The sequence below is a fragment of the Anguilla anguilla genome, chromosome 9 (genome assembly GCF_013347855.1).
Source record: "Anguilla anguilla isolate fAngAng1 chromosome 9, fAngAng1.pri, whole genome shotgun sequence".
Lineage (NCBI taxonomy): Eukaryota > Metazoa > Chordata > Actinopteri > Anguilliformes > Anguillidae > Anguilla > Anguilla anguilla.
Window position 1 is genome coordinate 5,998,499 of NC_049209.1, and position 23,521 is coordinate 6,022,019.

Consider the following 23,521-nt stretch of genomic DNA (forward strand, 5'->3'; position numbering starts at 1 on the left):
CTAGCGCTTGAATTTTCAAAAGAATCAGTGGTCAGTCGGCAGCTGGTGCATTTAATTTGATTTGTTCATCATGGAAAAAAAAACATGCTTTTTGCCTTTAACAGATTGTTAGAAACAGAGCATGCACAAATTGCATTACTAAAAATTTTTTTTTTTTAATACTTACTGTGTGTTTGTTTTTATTTCTATAAAGTTTCTTTAACCTGCTTTTTTCCTCACTAATAATTGTCTATTACTTCTCAATTATTGCTTTTGCACCACATCTACCCGCCGTTCACTGAATGTATACACTGTATTATGACGTACCATCTGCACGTTCACTTAACCGGCTACAATATCGCCAGGCCATATGGATTCAACCGAAGCTCAGCTGTGCTTACTGGCCTGTGTTCTTCTTTAAAACTACGGACAGGTTTGACCATGAAATTACATGCATTAAATAGTTGTGTCGTGGTAATGGACTGCCAAAGTTACGCACTGGAAAGCCAGAGGTCGAAGGATCGAATCCTGCCTCGCCCTCGGGTAGATATTTTCATATTTTACACTAACGTTTTCTTACGCTTATATTTGCTTTAATAAAAGTCACTCACGGCCACCCATATGCATTTTATATGCTGCCATCCGGACGCCGTATTTTCCTGAGACGTCCCTGCATTTTCCAGCAGGACAACGCCAAACCACATTCTGCCCGGATTACAAGTACATGGATGCGTAAACAGAGAGTGCGGGTGCTAGATTGGCCTGCCTGCAGTCCTGACCTGCCTCCGATTGAGAATGTGTGGCGCATTATGAATCGCAAAATATAGCAAAATATATCAGCTGTACAATTGCGCAGCTGTATTTTGGGAATACTTCATATATTTGAAGTATTTTTTTTTTTCAAATGTATTTTTTGGCATGTATTAGAAACATTTATAAGTTTCTTTCTAGTTGTATAACGTTTTTTTTTTTCTTGCTAGGCAGGAATGTGTGACAAATACATCCGGGAACAGCCAATTAGACATGCTCCCTCAGTAATGTTGGGGAGTAATAGAGGGAAAGGTTTTTTTTTTTTGTGCGGATCGGCCACTGAAATCACTCATGCAATGATAAAAAATGCATGACTAACGTTGTCCTGCAATATTAATCCCTTCCGTACAGGACTTTAGATGTCATTATTGATTAAACACAGTCAGGCTTTAAGATAAATGACACAAAAGCGGTAATAATCTAACGTTTGGCGTAGATCATCTTTATTATTCATTTAATTTAGGATTTGTCCTGTTTTTTATTTATATTTATTGATACCAATGAACGGCAGTTCATTTTCAGACCGTTTAAAAAATGTCCCATTATTTTAGTGTAGTTTCCTGTACTGCTAGGTCTTACAAATGCGATTGCAAGATCAGTCCACACACACACACTGCATTTGTATTGAACCAGGCTCAAACTATGTGTGCACCCCGCCCGACATGAAAATGTTTTACCACAGCAATTTGGAGAACTGGGGAAATAACCATTTAATGTCATTATAACGGTACATAATTAGTCCAAAATTTGTCGTGTTTTTCATACCAATGATTTCATTAAATAGCTGATACGGACTAGTTTAACATGTAACTTCTCAAAAAAGGTAAAATAGCCAACATTAACATTGCAGTGTTAGAATGAAATTAGGTTGATTAGAGCAGTTAAAAGCTGCTGAAATTACATTACAGTCACTGGTGTCTTTGACTTGGTAAGAAAATGCATTAGTGGAGAGATAGGTCTTTTAACTAACAGTTAACCCTTCACATAAAAATAAGCCCACTGTAAATACCTGGACACACATTTTCTTGACAATAAAAAAGAGAAACAAACACACATATTATCAAATTATTCCCAAAGAGTTTGTGTGGCTATAGAATGACAGAGAAATTACATGACCTGACACAGTATGAAGATGCGGAACATCATCTACTGAGTCAAACACCTTACTCACACATAACCTTTTAGTTGCAGGCAGACTAGTGCAGACTGGCAGTTTCAGTGCAGGGACGTATTTCATGAAGCAGAATTACTGAGTTAGCTGGAGAACTCCCCTGAGTAAAATCACTAAGCAACTGAGTTTCACTCACTCAGTTATCCAGCTAACTCAGTAATCCTGCTTTGTGAAATATCCTGCAGATGTCCAATAACTAAAAAACAAAACAAAATGTTAAGGCTACTGGAAGCCAGGAGGGAATTATTGGCTTGCCTAACAGTGTGAGTACTGCAACCAGATAATCTTACATAACATGTGTAAAAACAATTCTGCTTTAAACATTAAAGATAGTCTAAGATTCAACACATATTATCAGATAAATCATACTTAATGTAAGCATATTGTCAGTCATGTGATCTGCCATTAAACAGGTAAACAAGTCACATGATAGCCGATGGTTCTTTGAACTTCTGTGTGACGCATGGAGTTCAAAATGTTTTAGAAATGCATTGTTTCTGACACATATCATTAAAGATTAAAAATACATAACACCGAGGTAAGCAAAACTAACTTTCTGAAATGTGAATCAGGTAATAGACCCAGATGTCAGTCCACATGTGATCTAATGGAATGAGCTCAAGAGGTAACAGACATCTCTACATTCATGTTTCTTTACCCATCAATCATGCACATACATACACACATACACACAAGTGCACAGAGAAACCCTCGCTCACACACACACACACACACACACAAACACGTGTTACCAAAGACCTTTACCAGAATTACAACTCATCTCTCATTTTTTCCCCTTTTGGCCGGACCAGCCTGCCAATTAAGAGGATGGATTTGGTCTTGTTGTCTTTCACAAGGAAGATGAAGGGGTGGTCTGCGTAAAACAGCTTGGGGTTCTTCAGCTTCTCTGTGTTAAAGATGCTGACATCGAAGGGGTTGCCCTCTGTGTCCCACTCCAGGGCAGAGGCGTGGAAGACATTGGCCAGGTACAGGTCCTTTTTGCCTGAGATGTTGGACAGGTCAGCTTTGGTTTTGTCCACAGCTTCAGTCAGGCCCAGCTCCCCAAGGTGTTTCTAAGATAAAGGGCAGAAATGTAGTATAATGGTTAGTAAACTGGGCTTGTACAAGGTTGCAGGTTTGATTCTCAGGTAGGGCACTGCTGTTGTGCCATTGGGCAAGGTGCTCAATCATTTCAGTAAATTTCCAGCTGTGTAAATTAATTATATGTATTATCTTCAGCATTGTACAAAACCAAGAGAAAAAACACCCTGTTATGAAATATTTTCATGACTATTGTCATACGCCATGTGAATAGTTATTTCCCTTCATCTTCCCAATACCTCATTTAAAGCAGCATTATTTCCATTTGAATTTTTTAATTCCCATCCCAGTTGGGACACCAGATGAGAGGTTTATATTAGAGTGGGTACCTGCAGATTGTGGCTGACTTCCATGCTGACTTTGGGCAGGGAGATGGCCACAGCCTTTTCCTCCAGGCTGCCCAGCCAGGTGTCCAGCTGCTCTTGGGTCAACAGTTTCTCCAGCCTATCCAAAGGCTCCACATGGTAGGGCATGATGAAGATCATGCTGGACATCTTGTGGGCCAGAGGCATGCTCAACAGATACAGGCTGTTCTTAGTGTCCTCATGAAAGCTGTAGATACCTGAGGAAGGCAATCATGTACAATCTTTTTCTTGTCTACACTCTGTGTCTAATACAAGATTGGTTATGTAGACCAAATGATTGTATCTTTCCAAGGGTGGTCCAAGTTCACTTTATTGCAACGTGAGTCCAAAAACTGCAAAGCCAACTGCTTGCGTGAGGTCACTCACCTGTGCGGTGCATCATGGGAATGTTGACTGTGAAGGAGGGAGAAACGAGGAAGACACGGTCGTCCACCAGCTTGTGATGAAACTGCTCATCCCAGTGAGCTGTTCAGAAGGATAAAAGCAACATTCAATAGTGAATGACTGGTATCCACATCTGTGATCTGATCACTGTGATCTGTAAGTATCCTTTATTTGATGACAGGAAACTAGAAAATGTCAAATGTCCCAACAAAAGATGAATGCACTTTAATTACAAAATAAGTCTACTCACGTTTAAAAAACATAGCATTGACAATCGTGGCTCCATCAGTCTTGTCCATGTCCTTAGTGACCTCGGGCACTTTGCCGTCAGTTGACTTGGATGCCCACTCATTGATGGACTTGATGGCACTGCGTTTATCCCGAAAGTTGATCTTGGAGTGCTCGCAGTTGTAGTGCTTCTTGCTGCTCTTGATGAAATTGTTTGCAAATTTGACAGAACTGGGGCCATACAGATGGGTGCTGATCTTCCAGGTGACATTGCGGGCTGTGGAGTTGCTGACCTCTGTCAGGAGTTCAGCCAGGCTGGCGTGCAGTTGCGCGTCCTTCACCTTGTCAGCACTGAGGACTGTTTTAACCTGTGAGGCAGTGGACGCCTTCCCCCCAAGGGCCACCAAGCCCAGAGAGGAGGCCACCACCACTGGGGAGATGAGAATGTTCCCCTGGTTCTTCTCCTTGACCATGTTGTGGTAGAGGTTTAGGGCCAGGCTGGTACTCTTGTCTGCCAAAAGCTGCTTGTCTCCATTAGTGACGGTGGCGAACACCAGGCAAAAAGCTACCACATTTGTCAACGACATGGTTTCAAGGTATGTAAGCAGCAACATAGACCTGAAAAAATACAATTTCATATTTTTAATGTATGTAATCTTGTTTTAGAATTTATCTCTGTCATTTTGCAACACACATTTGGTAAGTTATTATTTTAATGTGAAGCAAGTTATTCTTACTGAAGTGACGTGTTAGTAACTGAGATGAAATGGCAATTCAGCTATTTTCAAAAAATGTCTAGAATGTGGAATGTAATTATAGTCTGGGCTAAATGCAAAATGAACAAGGGTTATAATTGAGAGTTCTAACAGTCTGTTGACTTGGATGCCCACTCATTGATGAACTTGATGGCATTTGTCCCAGAACTTGATTTTGGAATGCTCATAGTGAATCTTTTATTTAACAGCCACATCAGATTCTATAACATGCGTGAACCAAACTGAAGCCAAAACTCTCCAAGCACTGAAACATGTAACCAGCATACATAGGGCTTCCCCAGGACCGAGTTTGAGAACAACTGCTTTAGGCCAAATATTTCATAAAGTTGTTGACATGGAGTCTGGAAAGGCACTGTTTTACACCCTTTACAGAAGCTCTGCAGTATATGGTCTTATTTATTGACAGACCACTGTGTTATTCTAAAGGAGCAGTAGGTTATTTGAAACCCCATCTAGGGTTCAACAAGGGAGAGCTGCAATCCCAACCCATGCCTCACTCTCGATTGAACCTCTGCCTCTGCAAGTTGTTGCAAGGTTCTCTTACAACCTGTGTCTTTGTGCGCTGTGGTGGTATAGCACTGAACATTGTGTGACAGGAAGCTGGCTATTGTAGCATCCAACATCTCAAGCGATAATCTTAAATTTTAGCTAGAAGTCTTTTTTCTTATGTATACAGCTAATATATTATAGCCATGCATTAGCTATACAGATTGGTTGTGAGGTGCTTTGGTTTATGTGGGATAACTGTGAGTTCTATCGTTCGATATGCTTGTTGACTACATTACATTACAGGCATTTAGCCAACACTCTTATCCATAGTGACTTACGCATCTTTTTACACAGCATTTACATTGCATCCATACAGCTGGATATATACTGAAGCAATGCAGGTTAAGTACCTTGCTCAAGTGTACAACGGCAGTGTCCTAACTGGGAATCGAACCTTTGACCTTTAGGTTACAATGCGAGCTTCCCCATTATACTACACTGCCACCAAGAGTCTGTACAGGGATGTTATCTATGATAGAACAATAGCTTGACAGCTAATTGTAGTGTTCTTCATTGTTTACACAGTTTGGAGAATCCTTTTCCAGCAGGCTGGGCTTAGCTGGCTCTCAGGGGAAGCAGTACGCTTATCATCAAAACATCCATTTCTTCCCTGTAACTCATGCTGGCAACCAGCTATGCATTTTATTTGTGAGAAAAAGATGGACGCGCTACTGGTCCAGGGGTGTTGTAATAGTGGTAACCTCCAGTATCTAATGTCCTAACAGACATAAACACAACATGGCTTATGGACCATAAAATATATTTGAAGTTACAAATTTATATACAATACAATCTTTTTGAGGAAAAGCATTTAAAAATTTTAAAAACTAATTTTAAAAGCATTTTACCGCAAGCTCTGTGTATGTCTTATTTTTTTACCATGTTAAAAAGTAAGATATGGTACTTTTAAGAAATATCGTTCACAGTGCAAATCATGAGTTGCTGAGCCTTTCAAATGTTTCAAATGTGTATACTGAGCAACAACCTTTTCACTCAGTGGAGATAAAGAATAGGATTCCTTCTGCCATGTCAGTACTTGAGCACATAAAGAGGACTATACATGCTAGAACATGAAACCCTGACCCATGATATGCCACGTCTAAAAAAAAAGAGAGAAAATATGTTCCTCTGGCTCACAAAGAGCCTAGTTGCTGGCAGCTTCTTTTACTGAACAGGACAGCACAACAATAGTATGCAAAACTAAGGAAGACAGAGATTGCACCAAATATGTATCGTTAGTTCTTTTTTTAGTTTCATTGGGTCTTTTGGTCCCTCGTTGTATGTACTGCACTGATATAGACTTCAAGTCGTTCTCTCTTAAAGACAAAATGTTCATTGCTATCATGGAGTTTTATCATTTTTGCCATATGCATGTCTCCATGCAGATAGTTCATATCTACTGTAATTTCCATGCATACATAGAATTTAACGGGATAAAGGGGTTTCTGTCCAATCAGCACAGCCACAGAGGAACAGTAGTTGCATTCCAGAGAGAAAGGGAGTGGGAGACATCTGATTTCAGTCACTTCCTACCGCTGAAAGATTTAAGATCTTTTTTGTGTACTGTTCCCACCGTGAAAGGAAATCTGTGAGTTTTTGTTATGTTAATGAAGTTATAAATGAGAGCCTTTATCTAAATTATATATATCATGCTTCAACACAAATGTGGTGCAGCCTGTTACTTAGAACAGTGTAGTTAAGAAGCAGAAACGTGCAATGCAGATTCAATCTATTCCGCGCAGTAAAAATATTAGGAACGAATGAATGAAGTTCAGAAATAATACCTCGATTTGTTTGAACATTTCTCTATGTAAAAGCTGCATTCTTTTCACAGTCATCATCACCACAAGCAGGCACCATTCCAAGTTATTGACTGAGGGAAGTTGCATTCACATTTTATAGCAAAAATCTATAAACACATGATTCCAATTGGAATCATGCACATCTAGCCAGTCTGTCCCCTCTTCACTCTTACCTTACCAGGCTTTCCTGATGCTTTTCCTTGCCTTGTTGCCTGTCCCTCTGACTTCCAAACACACAGACCTCTAAGAAGTGGTCTATATACTATGGAAAGAAAAATTCGGGAAGTTTGGAAAGGGATATTTAAATGAGAAATTCTTCATTCTTTCAGCAAAGAGGTGAGACCTCCCACAGTATCCAGTTACAGTGATATGTGAACTGTGCCCTCCTCAAGGTCCTAGAGCCTATTATAACACACCCATTCACCTACCCACAGCTCTGTAATAGTGCTGCTTAACTACAAGTGAATAATAATAATAATAATAATAATAATAATAATAATAATAATTGAACTAAAAAGTTCATTTTAATTGAAATTCTGTTTTTTGTTTCTAAAGCAGGGTCAACAGTACCACTCCATTCACCAGAGCACCATTATCTCCATTTTGGCATACAGTGATACAGAGTGCTTATACAGAGCTACAGTTTATTTGTGCTGCTGATAGTAAATAGCAGTCAGATACTGAAAGAATACAAGGAAGCAGATCATGTTCATTGGACACTTGGACCAAGGGAGCCATTCAGTAAAAGGAACATACAGCACAATTAGGTGCACGCAAATTTCTGGGAGTTTGGCTTGTAGTTTTTTCTCACCCCTCCCCCCTTCTTCTAATAGTGCCTACCATCCCAAATGGAGTCATCTGACTGCGGAAGATACCAGGAGTGGGGGAAGGGAGGGTTGTGTTTTCACAGAAAGCACAAATTTATGGCCCCTGTCTGACGTCCCCATACAAATGGGTTGTTTTATCACTAAAAATAATTTTTTTTTTAAATAGGCAACACATTCAACAGACAACAATAATGCAGTAGTAACATCAAAACTTGCCATCTGTGTTATTATTCTAAAAAAAATCATTATTAGTTCTGTTGGTGCCATTGCCATCAAAGGAGTGTGTTAAAATGCTATCCTCATATAGAAATAGCAGATGCTAAGGTCCAAGCTTGATATAAATTCTATTTTTCTAAAATGCATGGTTTATCCAGTGGCTCTCAAATGATGTTCACTGCTCTATATTTTTCAAGATTTAAAAAAAACAGATTTTACCTTCATGCCGAACTTTAATTAAACTGACAAACAAATTAGGAAAAATCAACAGGTATCCTAAGCATCCATAAGTATCATTGGTGACAATTCTTATGAGCATATAAGGAGTGAAACTAATTATGGACTTATTATAGAAAATGGCTTGTTCACAAACTAAAACTTTTGTAAGCGACATGGCTTGTACCCCTGGGGTTTCTACAAGCCAAATTTTTGGGGTGTATTGGGGTGGCTTATAAAGTATTCAAGCCTAGTTCCTAGTTCTATCTGCATACAGCAGGGCTGGACTTGTTAAAATGTCTGAGTCATAGTACACATAAACCCCATCCAAAAACACACTTGCCCCTTGAGTGAAAATAGGCTTAGTGACTAGAACACCAGAATATGGCATTGAGTTCTGTCTTTGTGACATCTGCTTACTCTGCACATACTTTCATTAATTTCAGTGAAATGGCCACTCTGTTGCTGATTAGCCACCCCACAGCACAACAATAGTACAACTGATGTGAGGGACGAAAAAAAGGAACTGGACCACTTTCAGAAATGAGGCCAGTATTTCATGCATTCGTTTTGTCCAGTCGCTGAATGTTTTCATTGTGTAAAACCTTCATGTGTGCTAAAAAGGTTTGATATGCAGACCTAATATGTGGAAACTTGTCAGAAAAAAAAAACTCTCAGCTCTTTTCCAGGGGTGTGTTCATCATCATAAGTCTTTTCCACTCATTAGTGCCATACTGCAGTGGAAAATATGAACAATATCAGCTGAGGATTTTTTGATTCCCACATTATTTAGCCGAATAATTATGATATATCATAATTATTTGCATATTGCCCTTCTCTTGAAAATAATTATACATTTATACTTTTATTCCATATAATGGTTCACTAATCTACAATAAAATAAGGTCATCAATTTTAGATATTTTATTAGTATAAAGATATTTTAGAAGAATTTGTTACTAATACCAAATTGAGAAGTCTTCCATTGTGAGACCTGAAGGAGAGGGAATTGCTGAACTGAGCCTATTTCCTTCAGCTTTTATCCTATTTCCTGCTCCAGGTTCTAAAACCATACATAATACACTGCACAGGATGGAAACTTATTCATGTAAGACAACACAATTCTTGGGAAATGATACATATGTTTTTAATCTGTGACTCAAACAATGGTCTTTGAACTGATGTTTGCTTTCTAAATCACTATCAATAAGCGAGCCTATAAAATGGCAGTAAATTAAAGTACATTCTCAAGCCACCTTCAGAAGTCTCACATGACATTGTTATTATTATTATTATTATTATTATTATTATTATTATTATTATTAAACCTTTAAAACTATTTAAGGTTGCAGCAATAACGTGACCATGAACGATATTAATGATATCAGAATTTTTTTTTTTTTTTAAGTTGATTATAGTATAGTTGGGTGATAGTGTCCTCTAGTGGAAAAAATAGGAACAAACATTCTCAGAAAAAAAGCAGTGTTTAGCACATTGAATAGCTTGGCTCTGTCAAATCAATTAAGCATATTGTTTAAAACCTAATTATGAACAGCTAAGCCTAACATATCTGCATGATATACTACTTATCAAGACAAACTTTATTTGCTACTTCATTTGAGTATTTAAACAAATTAAATATACAGTTATGGGGATATAAATTCTCAAATGAGCCCTGATCACACTTGCACTTGTGGTTGCATTGTAAGTTGATCTGGATAAGAGTAAAGGAAGTGAATGATAATTACTGAGAGAAAAATCTGGCAATACCAACCAGCTGCCTACAGGGAACTGTCACAGAACAAGGTAACTTGTATATTTTGCATGTCACCACTAGAGAATACCCAAGACCAGGAAATACTTTATGATGCATCAGCTTGGTGTGACTAAAGATCCTTCTTAAAGTTGGGCAGGACAAGAACGTATGAAAGGTAAGAAACAAGAAAGGTAAACATATTTTTAGATCATGTCAGCATCCATTTTCTCCTCACTTTCAGAAGTATGACCTGGAGAGTACAATACAACCTAAGAAAAAACCCAAGTGTAATTGTACATTTTGGAGTAAAAAATAACTTTGAGAAAAAAGATTGAAAATGACAGACTGTCATACAGATAGGGAGGAATGATCCTGTAGAAATCACAGAAAGGCAGTATGTTCCTATTAAACCACATTGAATTTTTATTTTTTATATAACAAACCTCAAAGATGTTTGTCCAAAAGTGGAAAGGAAAGCTCAGCAATATTAATAATAAATGTGCACTTTCACATTTCACATTTTTTGTGGCTCATGTGTTGTATTGAACCAAAAAGAAAACAATGTTCGTATGGCCACTTGGAAAGATATCTCTGAGTTGGGAAGCTATTTATTTATTATAAAAAACGAACATATGATGGCTTGCTTGCTTCTGGCAGTACTGCTAGAAAACAATGTATCATCCAGAAGAGACCCTGATTTTTTCATGTTAATGGAACAGTGATAAATAGCGGTACAAATCAATATTCAGTATTTAATTATTTTCTAAAAGTATGAACTACAAGAACCTGTCAGTTGTGGTGAAGGTGCACCTTCCACAGGGTAAACCCTCTGGAAGCCTCTAGTAGATTAGAAGAATGTGACGCAGTAAATTCTCAAGCCTGGTGTTAATCTCTTAACAGTCAGTCCTAGAATAGAACTACTGCCCAGTTAGAGTGGGCTGGCAAAAAACATTTGGAGTCTCCTTTACAAAGCTGTCAGTTGTCTGTGGACAGCAGTCATGAGGCCTCTCCAAAGGAGTGGCAACATCATGTACAGACAGTGATACAAAATGTGTTAGTGTGAATGGTAACACAGATTCCAAATATTAAGCGGGATAATTTACAATATTAAAATATGAATTTTATGTTTATTTCTGCTTTTGTGTATATTTACATGGAAGATGGCATAAAAATTCACTGCCAGTTTGTTGCATTCTTGCATATTGTACTTTATTCCTTTTTTCTAATCCAAGTGATTCTGACTGAATTGTTACAGTATACCCTGCTGGCAAAAAAAAAAAAAAAAAAAAAAATGCTTTGCAAAAAGGCTTCATCACCCTTCATCTTTGTCACTGGACTGCATGTAATGGGAACGCACTGAGCTGTATCATTTGATCACTTTTACATGACTAGGTTTTCATTACCCCTGTCCAAATACATGGCCCTAGTCTTCTGAAAATGGCCTATTTGACCACTTGTTCATTTGATCGCCAGTATGGTTTTGACTGCATCACATTGAAAATGAAACATTTTTGCCTGGAAGTTGCTGTAATATTATTGGAAATAAGTATCATTATAGTCGGGTCATTCATCTATCGCAAAAGGCACTTTCTTGCCTCCATTAATTCGAAAAAGACAATTGGTTCAGCCTTGAGCAAAGACTATCACATGACTGCTGGAGAAAGTGTTAACTGAACTAGCTTACAAATAAATAGCATCAACCTCCATCAGAGGTTGATGACATGTTGGAGAGGCAGTATTCTCTTGTATGGGAGGTGTGTGCGCTTCTTGGAAAGGAGAATGGGTGGTTAGATTATTATTATCTTCTTTTTTTTTGAGAATGTGGGCTGTACTTTAGTTTTCAAGCCAAAAACACAATGACACAGCACTCCTCATTAGTTGCATTTCCAAAATTAAATGTACAATGCCTGACAAAGACTGTCATACATTACATTCAGCCATATGGCTGAGGAACCATTGGTGATTTATGACTTCTTACAGTAGTATGTGCTTTGGCATGTGTTGTATCATAAGGATGAGTTGTGCTGTGCAACATATTCATTTCAAATAGAGCTCAAAGGCAATAGAAAAAGGCTGCTTTATGTCAGACATGTCTGGTTTCTGTAATAACCAGAATATTAATACTAACTGAGCTATGCAAGTCATGGACTGTGTTTTAATAAAGGTAATTGGGATGGCAGGTATGCCATCTGACAACTTATTGCTTGGTGGAGCATGCCCTAACAGTACTGAGAGTTTGGAACTTTTCAGGGTTTTCTACAGAAATAACTGCAATGACCACAGACTGTTAGCCTGTAAATTGTTTAATTTGTTAGTGATGGGCGAAAATGAACGAACAAATCTTTTTGAACGACTCTTTTTAGTGTCCGGTATGTACCGGGTCAGCTTGTCGAATGTCCGAGTGCTCATGAATTGGACCCTGCATTTTTCCACTCAAAACTGCTGCCTGCTACGGTAGGTGCAGCGCTCAAAGCATAGCAAGCGGAACAACCAATGAATGAGCGTGATCGAATGAACCGTTCTCTCTAACTATAGGACGTAAATGAATGAGCGAGTTCAATCGGACTTGACTCGAGACAGACACCCTGCACTCACTGAACGAGATCGAATGAACCGTTCTCTCGAACTAGGACGTCTGCTAGCCTACTTACCCCTCAAAAAGAACGACAAATTGATGTAGTCAAGTCACATATCTTGGGCTTACATAGCCTACCTACATACAAGTAGGATGCAGAATTATGAATTTGTTATCTTTATTTTATCTTTATTAATGTAAACTTATACATGATGAATGGTAATGCATTGAAGAGAAGTTTGGTGGGGCATGCAGCACAAGTTGTCGAACTTGCATGTACTATAACGGAGTGTCACGGAGAAACTGACACCATTTTTTAGAAAAAGTATCAAAACTCGGGAGGTTCGATACATTTACATGTATCAACTCGAAGGAACCGATACTGTGAAAAGAATCGGTCCGCCCACCACTGTAATTTGTGTGAGCTAAGACAGCCAGTGTTGTTTTTGTAACTTGGCCTACATTTTGAAAGTTTTAATTGCTCCCTTATAGACAGTGCCTTATTTGTGTAACGTGCCATTTTTGTCCGTTGAAAACGTGTTTTTGTTGAGATCTATTTCTATGTCTTGTACGAAACAGAACGGGTCAACTGCAGTGTGATTAGCTGGACTTTAAACCTCAGGTTCTAAACCACAGAATTGCATAGTACGCAGTTTTGTGGTCTACAGGTTTAAACCTCTGGAGGTAAACTGAGGTTGAACAGAGGTTGAAACATCTAAGTAGGCCTACACTGCAACTGACCCTACAAGTCTATTCTCCCAGCAGAAAGTTGGTTGATGTCCTACAATGAAAAATGAATGGCAATTCAAAAATAATAACTGTCTAACAATATGTTATGATGTCAACAGCTGCGATAATGCAACATGACATGATTCCATAACAAAACATTACCTTCAGGTTCAATGCAGTTTTCCAAGTCGCTTATCCAAATACAATATACATCATGACAATACAAACGGTGATATGAAGTTGAATAATGTTGCCATACACAATTTAAAAATGTTTAAAAAAAGTTTGCACTTCATGACACTGCTATTCTCAACAGCGAGGCCGACGAAATTGTTGCAGTTTCGTTATTGCTTATTTCGTTTTGGTTCAAGGTTCGTACATAGCGACTGATCAACACAATTTCCAAATGCTACTACAATAATCTCCTTGATCGACATAACTTTTTAGTGATGAAAATGATATTTTTGAACTAGATTGTGCTCTTTCGCTTTTGCGCATAATCATCATGGACACATGACTACTAAATACGTATGAATATTATGCCACAATTTAGTGAGCTCAGAGTGAAACTGCGAATTCTGTAAATAGGCAAATTAAATCATAAAAAAAAACTGTTGAGCTCAACCTCAGCACGTGCCTCGTGCTCCACGGAGACTGCGCTGCGCTCTTTTGCCAATGCAAGTAGGAAGGCGGGGAATAAAGACAACAGCCCCACCTACAATGTTTTCGGTTGGATTATTACTCGCCTGTTATGTGGAGTGCTTAGCGACTTAACCTCTGATAAATCACAGTCCTTGAAATATTCACTGGAAATACGAAGACACGTAAAATTCTGGGCAACATAACTGTGGATGCAAATGACTTGCTTACGTTAGTTTACAAAAAAAAAACTGTAAAGTATGGGGCTCTGAACGCTCAATTCGCACGTCAATGTACTTTTTCTCCTGCTAATTTCATTAATATATATCATATCAATTTACTCCTATTTGAACGACTCTTATTGACTTCAGACAATAGCTGTAGCTTTGTTTGGAATACCAAGAAAATCGATTTGAACTGCTCAGAAGCCGACCTCTCAGACTGAAACCACTGTGGAAGGTGAGTGCTTGCAGTGAGCTCAGGTTTGTGGGCTACAATGTAGTTTAGTAGCCAGCTATAGCGACGTTGGCTAACTTTATCATCCACGTCACATTCTACTGGTGTCAGGCAAGCTGAAAAAAACAAGTGACAGCTGACAATCAAAACAGATAGATTTGAGTGTCGTTTTTCGGTGTATGTTTTCTGGCCAGCTACCAGTAGTTAGTTCAAAATTTTAAAGCAGTTTGCGATAACTAGTTAGCTACCTGTGAAGAAATGGCAGTCCTACACGTAGCCTTTATACCCAGGCATCTGGGGCTATTTTTTTCAAGCAAGTAAAAAAAAGTTGCCTGTCTGCGCAGGTAACTTTAGAACGAGCGAGGTAGCAAGCTACATTGCCTAGTTCGTGTAGTTTGGGTAGGCTACTTGGTTATGTTTGCTGGATGATTCAAATTCTACTGGAACAACAGTTCAGAGGTTCTACTTGCGTCGTTTCATTCCTGTCACCATCATGTTTGCTGACTCATAAAATATGCAGTAGGATAGGTATCTGTTTTCACAGCGAGAGATACGGGTGTTATTCGTGGCAAGATACTGATTGTACTACAGAGAATTGCAACATTCTTCTATGCTGTAGTCTAGGAGTTTTGCAATCGCAAGCAAGCAACTTTAGACCTTTGTACAGGACATTGTTATGGTGCCTAAGAAATGTTATTGACTAGCATTCTTCACCTGAAGGGAGGAAACAAAAGTGCTTTTGATCACTTCAACATGTGGTTTTCCTATTCTGCATAGGGAATCAAATGTCTAAAGGAAAATGAATTAAAAAAAACACTAATTCACCATGTCCAAAGAAACCAGTTATTTTAGAGAACAGTTAATGGTGATTAAGTCACTTGAAATGTCAATTCTTTAAAATTAATTTAGATTTTTTCTGCCATGCGTACAGCTTGAAACTCCACTGCATCTGACAAAGAATTGTATCCATCATGACCAAAGATGATTCTTTGAATGGATGTCATTTGAAGATTCTAGATTTTTCAGGTGATTAGTCTTACAGAGCAACCAACAAGCTGATAAAACAAACTGTAATTCAGCAATTTAATATTATCCCACAAGGTGTACCAAAAAGGTTTTTTTTTTATTTTTTTTATCTTGAAAACAACCATGCTCAGTCATATCTGTGATAAACTGGAAATGTATGTCTTTGTGCACATTTAGCATATTCATGCTCCTCTTTCTGTATTCTAAGCTGTGTTCGGGACGTTTATTGGCATGATGCTCTTTTCTCTGTGAGGAGGGGTGAGTGTGGCTACAGAGCATATGGGATAGGATCCGGGTTCAGCCGTGTTTATAGTTAGCTAGCTAGCCGGCTACTTCAATAGCGGAGGTGTAGAAGCACAAGCACAGCAAAACAAAACAACAAGCTGCCTGAACTAGTTCCAAAACCAGAGTCGACCTTGGAATTGCTTTTCCTCAGTGGTGACAACTATCGAAAAGCTGATATAAAAATAGTATAAAAACAGATATAAAATATGATAACAGAGGTGAGTAGGCATGATTGAGGATGGAGGAGGATATTTTTTTGATTGTACACACCGGACCCCAGCAAGGCTAAAAATCCTGCATAGTATGCCTTTAAGGAAAATTATATAGAAATAAATTTAATATATATGTATAAATCCAGTTTGTTTTTTTTTACCCTTTGAGCCACTCTGTTTTGGGTGGGCTTTGCACGTTTTTTTCACATGCTGTGCATTGATTGGTTAGCTGACCAGGAATGCCTCTCCCATCTCCTGCCCACACTGTTACTGCAGAGAAGGGGAAAAGCAAACATAGTGTCCGTATATCAGCCGGTACACTGTGTATCTTTGCGTTGGAGTTGACTCACGAATTTAAAGCCACAGAGGAAACCCAGGAGCCTGTTCAAGAATCTAGGATCCCGCTGGGATTGTCTCAATAGTAAACTTTTTATATCTAATCGCAACTATAGGTCAGCCTGCCTATAATGTGCCTAGTAGCCTACTAGTAGCTGTAGGTTAGAGCACATTGACCACTTACTGCTGACTGCAGCTCCTTTGTCATTGTCGTTGTCCTGCAAAATAAACTGGCTCAACTTTTTTCCAGACCTCCTCTGCATTTGACTATGCAGTGACTTGTTTAATGTGGCCAGATTTGCTAGTCATGTCTGAAATTACGCTTGCTTGTTCATTTGTAATTACTCTGTGGTTGGTTGTACATGCTAAATCACAAAATGGTGGGCGTTACTTCGTTCTTAGAAGGCACTGACCAAGGGCAGGTGTATACGAAGGACATAGTTAAAAATGATTGGCTATTTTCACAGGAGCCCAGTCATGAAGCAGAAACTGGGGACTGTTTGGTCTGATGTTTTTATCTCCGACAGGCGTGAGCCTGGAGGGGATTATGCGTTTGGTCGCGTGTGTGTGTTTGTGCGTGTGTGTCACGGTCCGCAGCTAATCTCGCATACAACTGGGCCGATCAGCCTAATATTTGTTGTGCGTGGTGACATCAGGCCAAGGACCTGAATTCTGGAATATTTTGCAAATCGATCAACGACACGTATTTTATTTGAATTAATTTCCATCACTGTCCATTGAAATACATTGAGCGCTAACTCCTCACTCCTCCTAACCGGCCGGAAGGGGCCGCAAGTCATCAATCAACAACTGCTTCCAAACGGACAGACACGCCTGGCGGAGATCTGCACTCTACTGAGCGCACTCTTGTAGTTTTCATACAGTATTATAATGAACCAGACTCAGTTCTGCTAAATGAACCTGCCTCAAATGAACTCAAATGAAGTCTTTTTTGTATTCACATTGTAAGAGGATGTGAAAGAGGACTATCTTTCTAGTCCACTTCAGAATTGATGAGATCTCAGACCACTTGTTCACACAACAGCTCCTTTAGTGCTCAGACCCCACTGCTGTAACATTGGATTATGGGCGGGGGTTGACATAAGTGGTATGCAAGTACGCATTAACAGCAAAAAGATTCAAATACATGGCAATTTTATGTCCTAACGGAATGTGTACCTAAAAATAGGTAGTCATTTGCACCGTTATGATATAAACTTGCTGTGTTTTTAATCTTCTTTGCCATTAATGCATACTTGTGTAGCACTTATGTCAATCCCTGATTATGGGTAATTTTCTTCAAGATGGCCTCTGCAGATGTGTTTATCGTTCGGTTGTGCTACATTTGGAGGAAGCTGATGCAAGAAGGTTTCTTCTGATCACACAATCCTCCGAGGCCCACCAGCAGCCATTCTGCTATTTATATTTTGCCGACAATGCTCTGAAGTCGCTGCAGCTGCATAGAATCAATGTATGGCAAGCCTTGAGGTATTAAAGTGTACAGAAAAATGCAGAGAAGACTGGGGCCGCTGTATGTTCACAGTACACACATTAAGGGGACCTCGAAAAGAACCTCACTGTACTGAGCCCACGTGGAGGTGGCCTGAGTCTGGTTGGTTTCAGCGGGGTTTTACTTTGTTTACCATATACACTTATGCACAACAAATGCTGAGTCATCGTTCTGAGTCGACTGAAACAAGTCAAATGTGAAAACTCTCTTAAGACGGGATGTCATTTCTTATGCCTTGCCTCTCCGGTTCCAGGGTATTCAGTATACAGTAATAGGTCGTAGCTCAGGAAAGAGCGGTTGTCTGGCAGTCGGAGGGTTGCCGGTTCGATCCCCTACCCTGGGCGTGTCGAAGTTTCCCTGAGCAAGACACCTAACCCCTAATTGCTCCCAACGAGCTGATTGGTACCTTGTATGGCAGCCTTTCACCGTTGGTGTGTGAGTGTGTGTTATAATGGGTGAATGAGAGGCATCAATTGCAAAGCACTTTGGATAAAAGCGCTGTATAACGGGTTATTCCCGTTAATGGTACTTCCAGTCTCTCATCCTTTCCTTCCTGTTTTATCCACTTAAAGTGATAAAGAAATGGCATCACTTCATTTATTTACAGCTGCTGGAGCTTCACAGAACAGAGGGCATATGGTGTTGAAATGTTGAAGACTGTGATGCAGTGTCTTTTGTGACGAACCGGCTCGTAGGTCCGACACACGAAATCACGCGACAACCGGGTGAAGGAATAACAAGAATTTATTACACGAAAACAAACAGTTACAAACAAAGAACTGGCTGGAAATGCCAAAATGTGCAGCGCAGTGAGTTGGCAAATTGACAAGCTGGCAAGCTCCCACGCTGGTGAGTCAAAAAAAAGGCAAGCTGGTGAAAATGAAAAGAGAGCTTGAGCTGGTAGAACTCGCAGCCTTTTTAAGAAGCGTGGTCCCAGCTGACCACGGTTAAGCAATCCGCGGCCCCGCCCCCCCAGCTGGAAGCAATTAAAGGTGATCGCTGGCTTCCACGAATGGCGTCAAGAGATTACCTGCTCAAATGAATATAAGAAAAAAGGTGAAAAAACACAGGGCGGGTGCCAGGCGTGACACTTTGTCACAGAAAACTAAAATGAACTATATTATGCTTATCGATGTAGCCTATAATTTGAGAACAAATTAAAGCTATTAGTAGGCTTATAAGCATTCCAGATCCAAGCAGATCAAAGCTCATGTCCTTCTGAAAAAATTGTATCTACTAGTATTTGCCATGGCATGGAAGGATTGTCTGAATCCACCTGGGTTTCCTGACTGTAAGCCTTTACGTTTTAACGGCAGTGGTAGCCAACTGAACAACTGTGGTAGCCTATTGATGTTTTATCTGTTTAATCATTAATGGTAACTTCTAAGTGAAATATAAAATACTGGTGCAGACAGACTACTTGGGTAGTACTGTGAGTAACGGTGAGCACCATCTAATGCCCTTCCGCCCAGAAATAGCTGCTGGAATGAGGTAATTAAAGAAATAATGTAACATTAGAATAACTGAAATACATGCACACCCCCAGGACTGCACTGCTCAGTTACGAAGCTGTTCCCCTGGCAAGCTTACTGTGAGATCTGAGATGGCAAAGAAAAAATTGTGCCATCTCTGATGGAAAAATGAGAAATCTTTCAGTTCTGCTTTTGTGTTCTTTGAGAATAGAGGCAGGTGTCTTCCACTGTACTGCAATACACAGGGCATGCCTGCATAACAAATGGCACTTTACAGTAGGTGACCTTTTTATTTAAAATTCAACATACGAACAATGTACCAAATTTATATGCAGTGAAACAATGAAAAAAATAGAAAATAAAAGAAACAGCAAAGCATGAATGTTGTGAAAACATTCCCCCCATCACTCTATTGATCACTGTATTATGCAGTTAAACTAAAATGATCAAAGTGGTCCAGTGGTTGGCTCATTGAAGAGACCCATTTACCTTAATTACAAAATTAATGATTAACCATTTATGGAAAATTCTAGATTAAGTCAAAATTAATATAGTGTTTTTTCTAGCCTAACATAGTTGAGCGACCTTCTGTGTGTAATTTTGACTATGTGTGTAAATGCAGAAATCTCTCTGTGCCCTGTGATGAGTTTCTGAAATTGGCCGGGTTGCTGAGTGCAAAGGTGGACGTTTGCACAGGACAGTGAAGACATTGTGGCTGTGGAATGATGGCTAAGCTCAAGATCCTGTGACAGGGAACCTGATTCTGCCTCTGCCTCTGCTCCTCAGTAGAGAGATGCTTGGCTTGGCTCTGATGAGCACTGTGTATGGACGCTGGTGGACTGTCAGTCATGCAGTGCACAGTGTCAGCAGACAACACAGGGCATGTTTGCATGCGTCAGTTGATGTTAATTAGCTACATTAGGAAATCCACATGACATAGCCTACTATGCACTGATTTCTGTTTTCTCAGCCAGCCTAGGTTCCATGTGGGATTTACATACAGCGAGCTCCATAATGTTCAGGATGTAGACCAATTATTTTCATTTTAAGACATAGCATACATACAGTATGTACAGTACATTTGTACATTTACCCTCCCCCATCCTGGCCCCACAACAAATAAAACAAATTGAAAAATTAGAAGCGGGAATATTCCGATTACAAAATTGATCTTATACCTCCAAATACATACAGTACCGTGAAAAAAGGTATTTGCTTCGTTCCTGAGGAGGAATTTTAGCCCACTCTTCTTTTCAGAACTGCTTTAACTCAGACAAATTGGTAGGTTTTTGAGGACAAACTTCTCATTTCAGGTCCAGCATCTATATTGGGTCAATTCAGAACTTTGACTAGACCACTCCAAAACTTTATTAATTTAATTTATTTTCCAACATTCAAATGTGGAACTGTGGACTGTGGTCCTTCTTCTTATGTGGCCTCTGATCAGGGGCTTTTGCTTTACAAGGGTAGCTCTTATTAAATCTCCTTATTCATCCTCTGCACAGTCAGAGATGAAATTAGTGCTGCATAATCACATTTACTGAAGTGACCCTTCCTGCCATTCTTTTGTGCGCCTTATAGTTTTTGTTCATGACTGCAGTACATACTGTACATTATGTTTCTTGCTGGAAAGCAGTTTTGTTTGTGGGTTGTGTGTAAATCCAGTGGAAATTAAATAATCTTCCAGTGGAAAATTAAACAGTGGAGGAGCTGGATCTAAACTAAAGGCTGAGAAACTGTCAAAAGCCAGCAAAGACATTAAACAAAATTAACGTGAATTCAAGCTGAACTTGATTGCTGATCAGTATGCACTTAGAAACAAACCTTGAGAAGGAAAAAGTGGCAGACTGGGAAGTTTCAAAATGTTAGTTGATATTAATGAAATATTATTTTCCCTCTCATTTTGAGTGTGTGTAAGGATTTTGCGCACAGCCAGAATGTGCAGGTGCTCACAGTATTTCTGCAAGTCAAAGTGGATTTGGGCACATCTGGGGCTATAGCTAATCCAGCCAGATGGGGCTTACTGTAGCACTGCCTAAATTATTTGGGAGGCCCAGTCAGGAATGAGATTTTATAAGGGGACTGAGTTCACGCACAGCAATGGCCCGAGCGGTGCTCCTCAGCATTTGAACAGCGGCTTCCTCCTCAGTACAAAATACTTACTCGGTGCCTTTGATTAAGAGCTGAACTTCAGCTTCGTTTCTTCGAGAATATGAAGCCAAACATGAGATGTTTTCCGAAGGCTGGGATTTGGAGGCAGAAGCACGTGGGCCACTTTCATCTTTAAATGAGATGTTTCAGACATGGCCCCTGAAAGACTGGCCCACGAAGCCCCTGGTTTTCAGGTTGCACTGAGGGACCCGGGCTCACAATGCACCTTTGTCTCGGGTGAAGGTCCTCCTGTGGTGAGATAATGAGCTCACTTTTACATAAGCAAAACAAAGCAGAAATCTGTTTACATTTAATCGAAAGGGAAAGGGGCTAGCATATGTTAGCACACGTGCCTATAAAAAGGTCAAGGAAAGAGAATTGAGTCGACTAGACAATATTTGTTTGCAGAGGCTGTACTTGGCCACTATGCTGACAACTGTCAACAGCCAAATTGGGGAGTGTTCTCATAAAGCTTGTTGGTTTGTCAGTTTGGGCCATATAGTTATTTGAAAGAATTTAATCCTTTAAACACTAGTGAAATTCCTGCAGATTACTGACAGTTTTTTTTAACAGAAAATCAATTTTGACAAATCTTTTATATATATTTGCATCTGGGATTTACTATAGCCTATATTTGAGTGTTTACTAATTTTGTGAACATCTGAAGTTATATTATGTATTATTTAAATTGTGTATATGGATAATATTTTTGACCCAGTTGTTAACCAAGGCAGAATGTAGTTCAGAATGGAAAAATGAAGATGGTAATTGAGTTGTAGTCTAAGTGTTTTTGAATCCATAGTGCTGCTGGTTGTTGAATGGAATTGTATAGCTCCAGGCCAATAACCTAGTGCTCTAATTGTCTCTAATAATGCACCATCTTTGGTAGCCAGAGGAATTCAAAGTAGATATGAGCTGATTGGCTCAGCTGTCCCTGTGATGGGGTCAGCTTGGCCATCATGCTAGCGTTTGACCAGATTTCTGAAACCCATGCCGGACTGCCAGACAGCAGTGTGAATGAACAAGCTTGCTGTTTCCTTACTCGGTGCCACAGAGTTCCTGGGTCCCGGGTGGCTGCGACGCAGGTTGTGGAACAAGTGTTCCTTTCCAGCTGAAGGCATGGGAAGAATTTCTGGCCATTCTGACCATTGTCTGAGCCATAGGCATCAGCATTTCAGCTGAGATCGGCGTGTAGATGTCCAAGTGGTTTTGCGTCTTTCGGTGAGAAATGTTACCCTGTAACACCAAAGATTATGACTTGAAATGTGTCCCATTACCATAAATAGCAAGGAAACACACTATTTTCTGTATATGGGGTATATATCCATCCATCCATCCATTATCTATACCCGCTTATCCTGAGCAGGGTCGCGGGGGGTGCTGGAGCCTATCCCAGCGTGCATTAGGCTAGAGGCAGGAATACACCCTGGATAGGCCGCCAATCTATATATTCTGTATCCTTATGTTGCTTCTGTGGACCCCTGTGTGGGAGAGGCTGTGCATGTGGGATGATGTGGTAACTGGTTAACTGTCTGCAGCCCCAGGCATCCAACCCACCCCTCCTTTCAGTAGCACGTCCTGCTGTTTTTAATTATCACTGCAACATCAGCCAAGTGACCCACAAAAGCCTTCTGGCATAACATCCTTTGCTTTACAACTTTGTTTTCTTACGGCTTCTTCCACATCCAGAAGGAGAGGGACTGTGCAAATAACGGCTTGTTATGTGGACAGGCCGTTAGGCTTCATTATGACTTCCCCAGGGATGATTCCCTTGAGACAAACCGCTTAAGCGTCCTGCTAAGATCTCTCTCAGTAACTGCTGTAGCGTTATAAGCTGTCTACGTGACTGTGAGACCAAGGAGAGCGAAGGTGAAAATGTGTTGTCAGTGCAGTTGGCGGTACATGGCAATCAATCTGATGATTCCTGGGATAATTTGTATTGCTTATTAT

The 23,521-nt window shown here is 39.7% G+C and overlaps 2 protein-coding genes across 3 annotated transcripts in view; one reads left to right on the top strand and one right to left on the bottom strand.

Annotated features, from left to right (window-relative positions):
• Positions 1-940: 940 nt before the first annotated feature.
• On the bottom strand, positions 941-7,516 carry serpinh1a (serpin peptidase inhibitor, clade H (heat shock protein 47), member 1a). 2 transcript variants are annotated; one of them, XM_035432211.1, is made up of 5 exons: positions 7,344-7,516; positions 4,061-4,656; positions 3,793-3,891; positions 3,391-3,623; positions 941-3,033 (listed from the first exon to the last, which is right to left on the bottom strand). In XM_035432211.1, exons 2-5 carry the CDS (start codon positions 4,650-4,652, stop codon positions 2,731-2,733), a joined length of 1,227 nt encoding a protein of 408 aa, XP_035288102.1. In that variant the 5' UTR covers positions 4,653-4,656; positions 7,344-7,516; the 3' UTR covers positions 941-2,730. The 2 variants fall into 2 exon arrangements, with proteins under 2 accessions (XP_035288102.1, XP_035288101.1); XM_035432210.1 differs by having other exon boundaries at positions 7,339-7,516.
• A 6,685-nt stretch (positions 7,517-14,201) lies between these two features.
• Positions 14,202-23,521, top strand: part of gdpd5a (glycerophosphodiester phosphodiesterase domain containing 5a) — a 47,121-nt gene continuing 37,801 nt past the window's right edge. Inside the window, exon 1 of the mRNA XM_035434361.1 lies at positions 14,202-14,582. The gene's annotated coding sequence lies outside the window, so the exon portion shown is untranslated. The remainder of the gene's footprint in view (positions 14,583-23,521) is intronic.

Coding starts and splice junctions, on each gene's coding strand:
- serpinh1a (XM_035432211.1), bottom strand. CDS start 4,652: ATGTTGCTGCTTACATACCTTGAAACCATGTCGTTGACAAATGTGGTA. Junction 3,892..4,060: donor CAATGCTATGTTTTTTAAAC/GTGAGTAGACTT, acceptor CCTTCTGAACAG/CTCACTGGGATGAGCAGTTT. Junction 3,034..3,390: donor AAGTCAGCCACAATCTGCAG/GTACCCACTCTA, acceptor CCTTTATCTTAG/AAACACCTTGGGGAGCTGGG.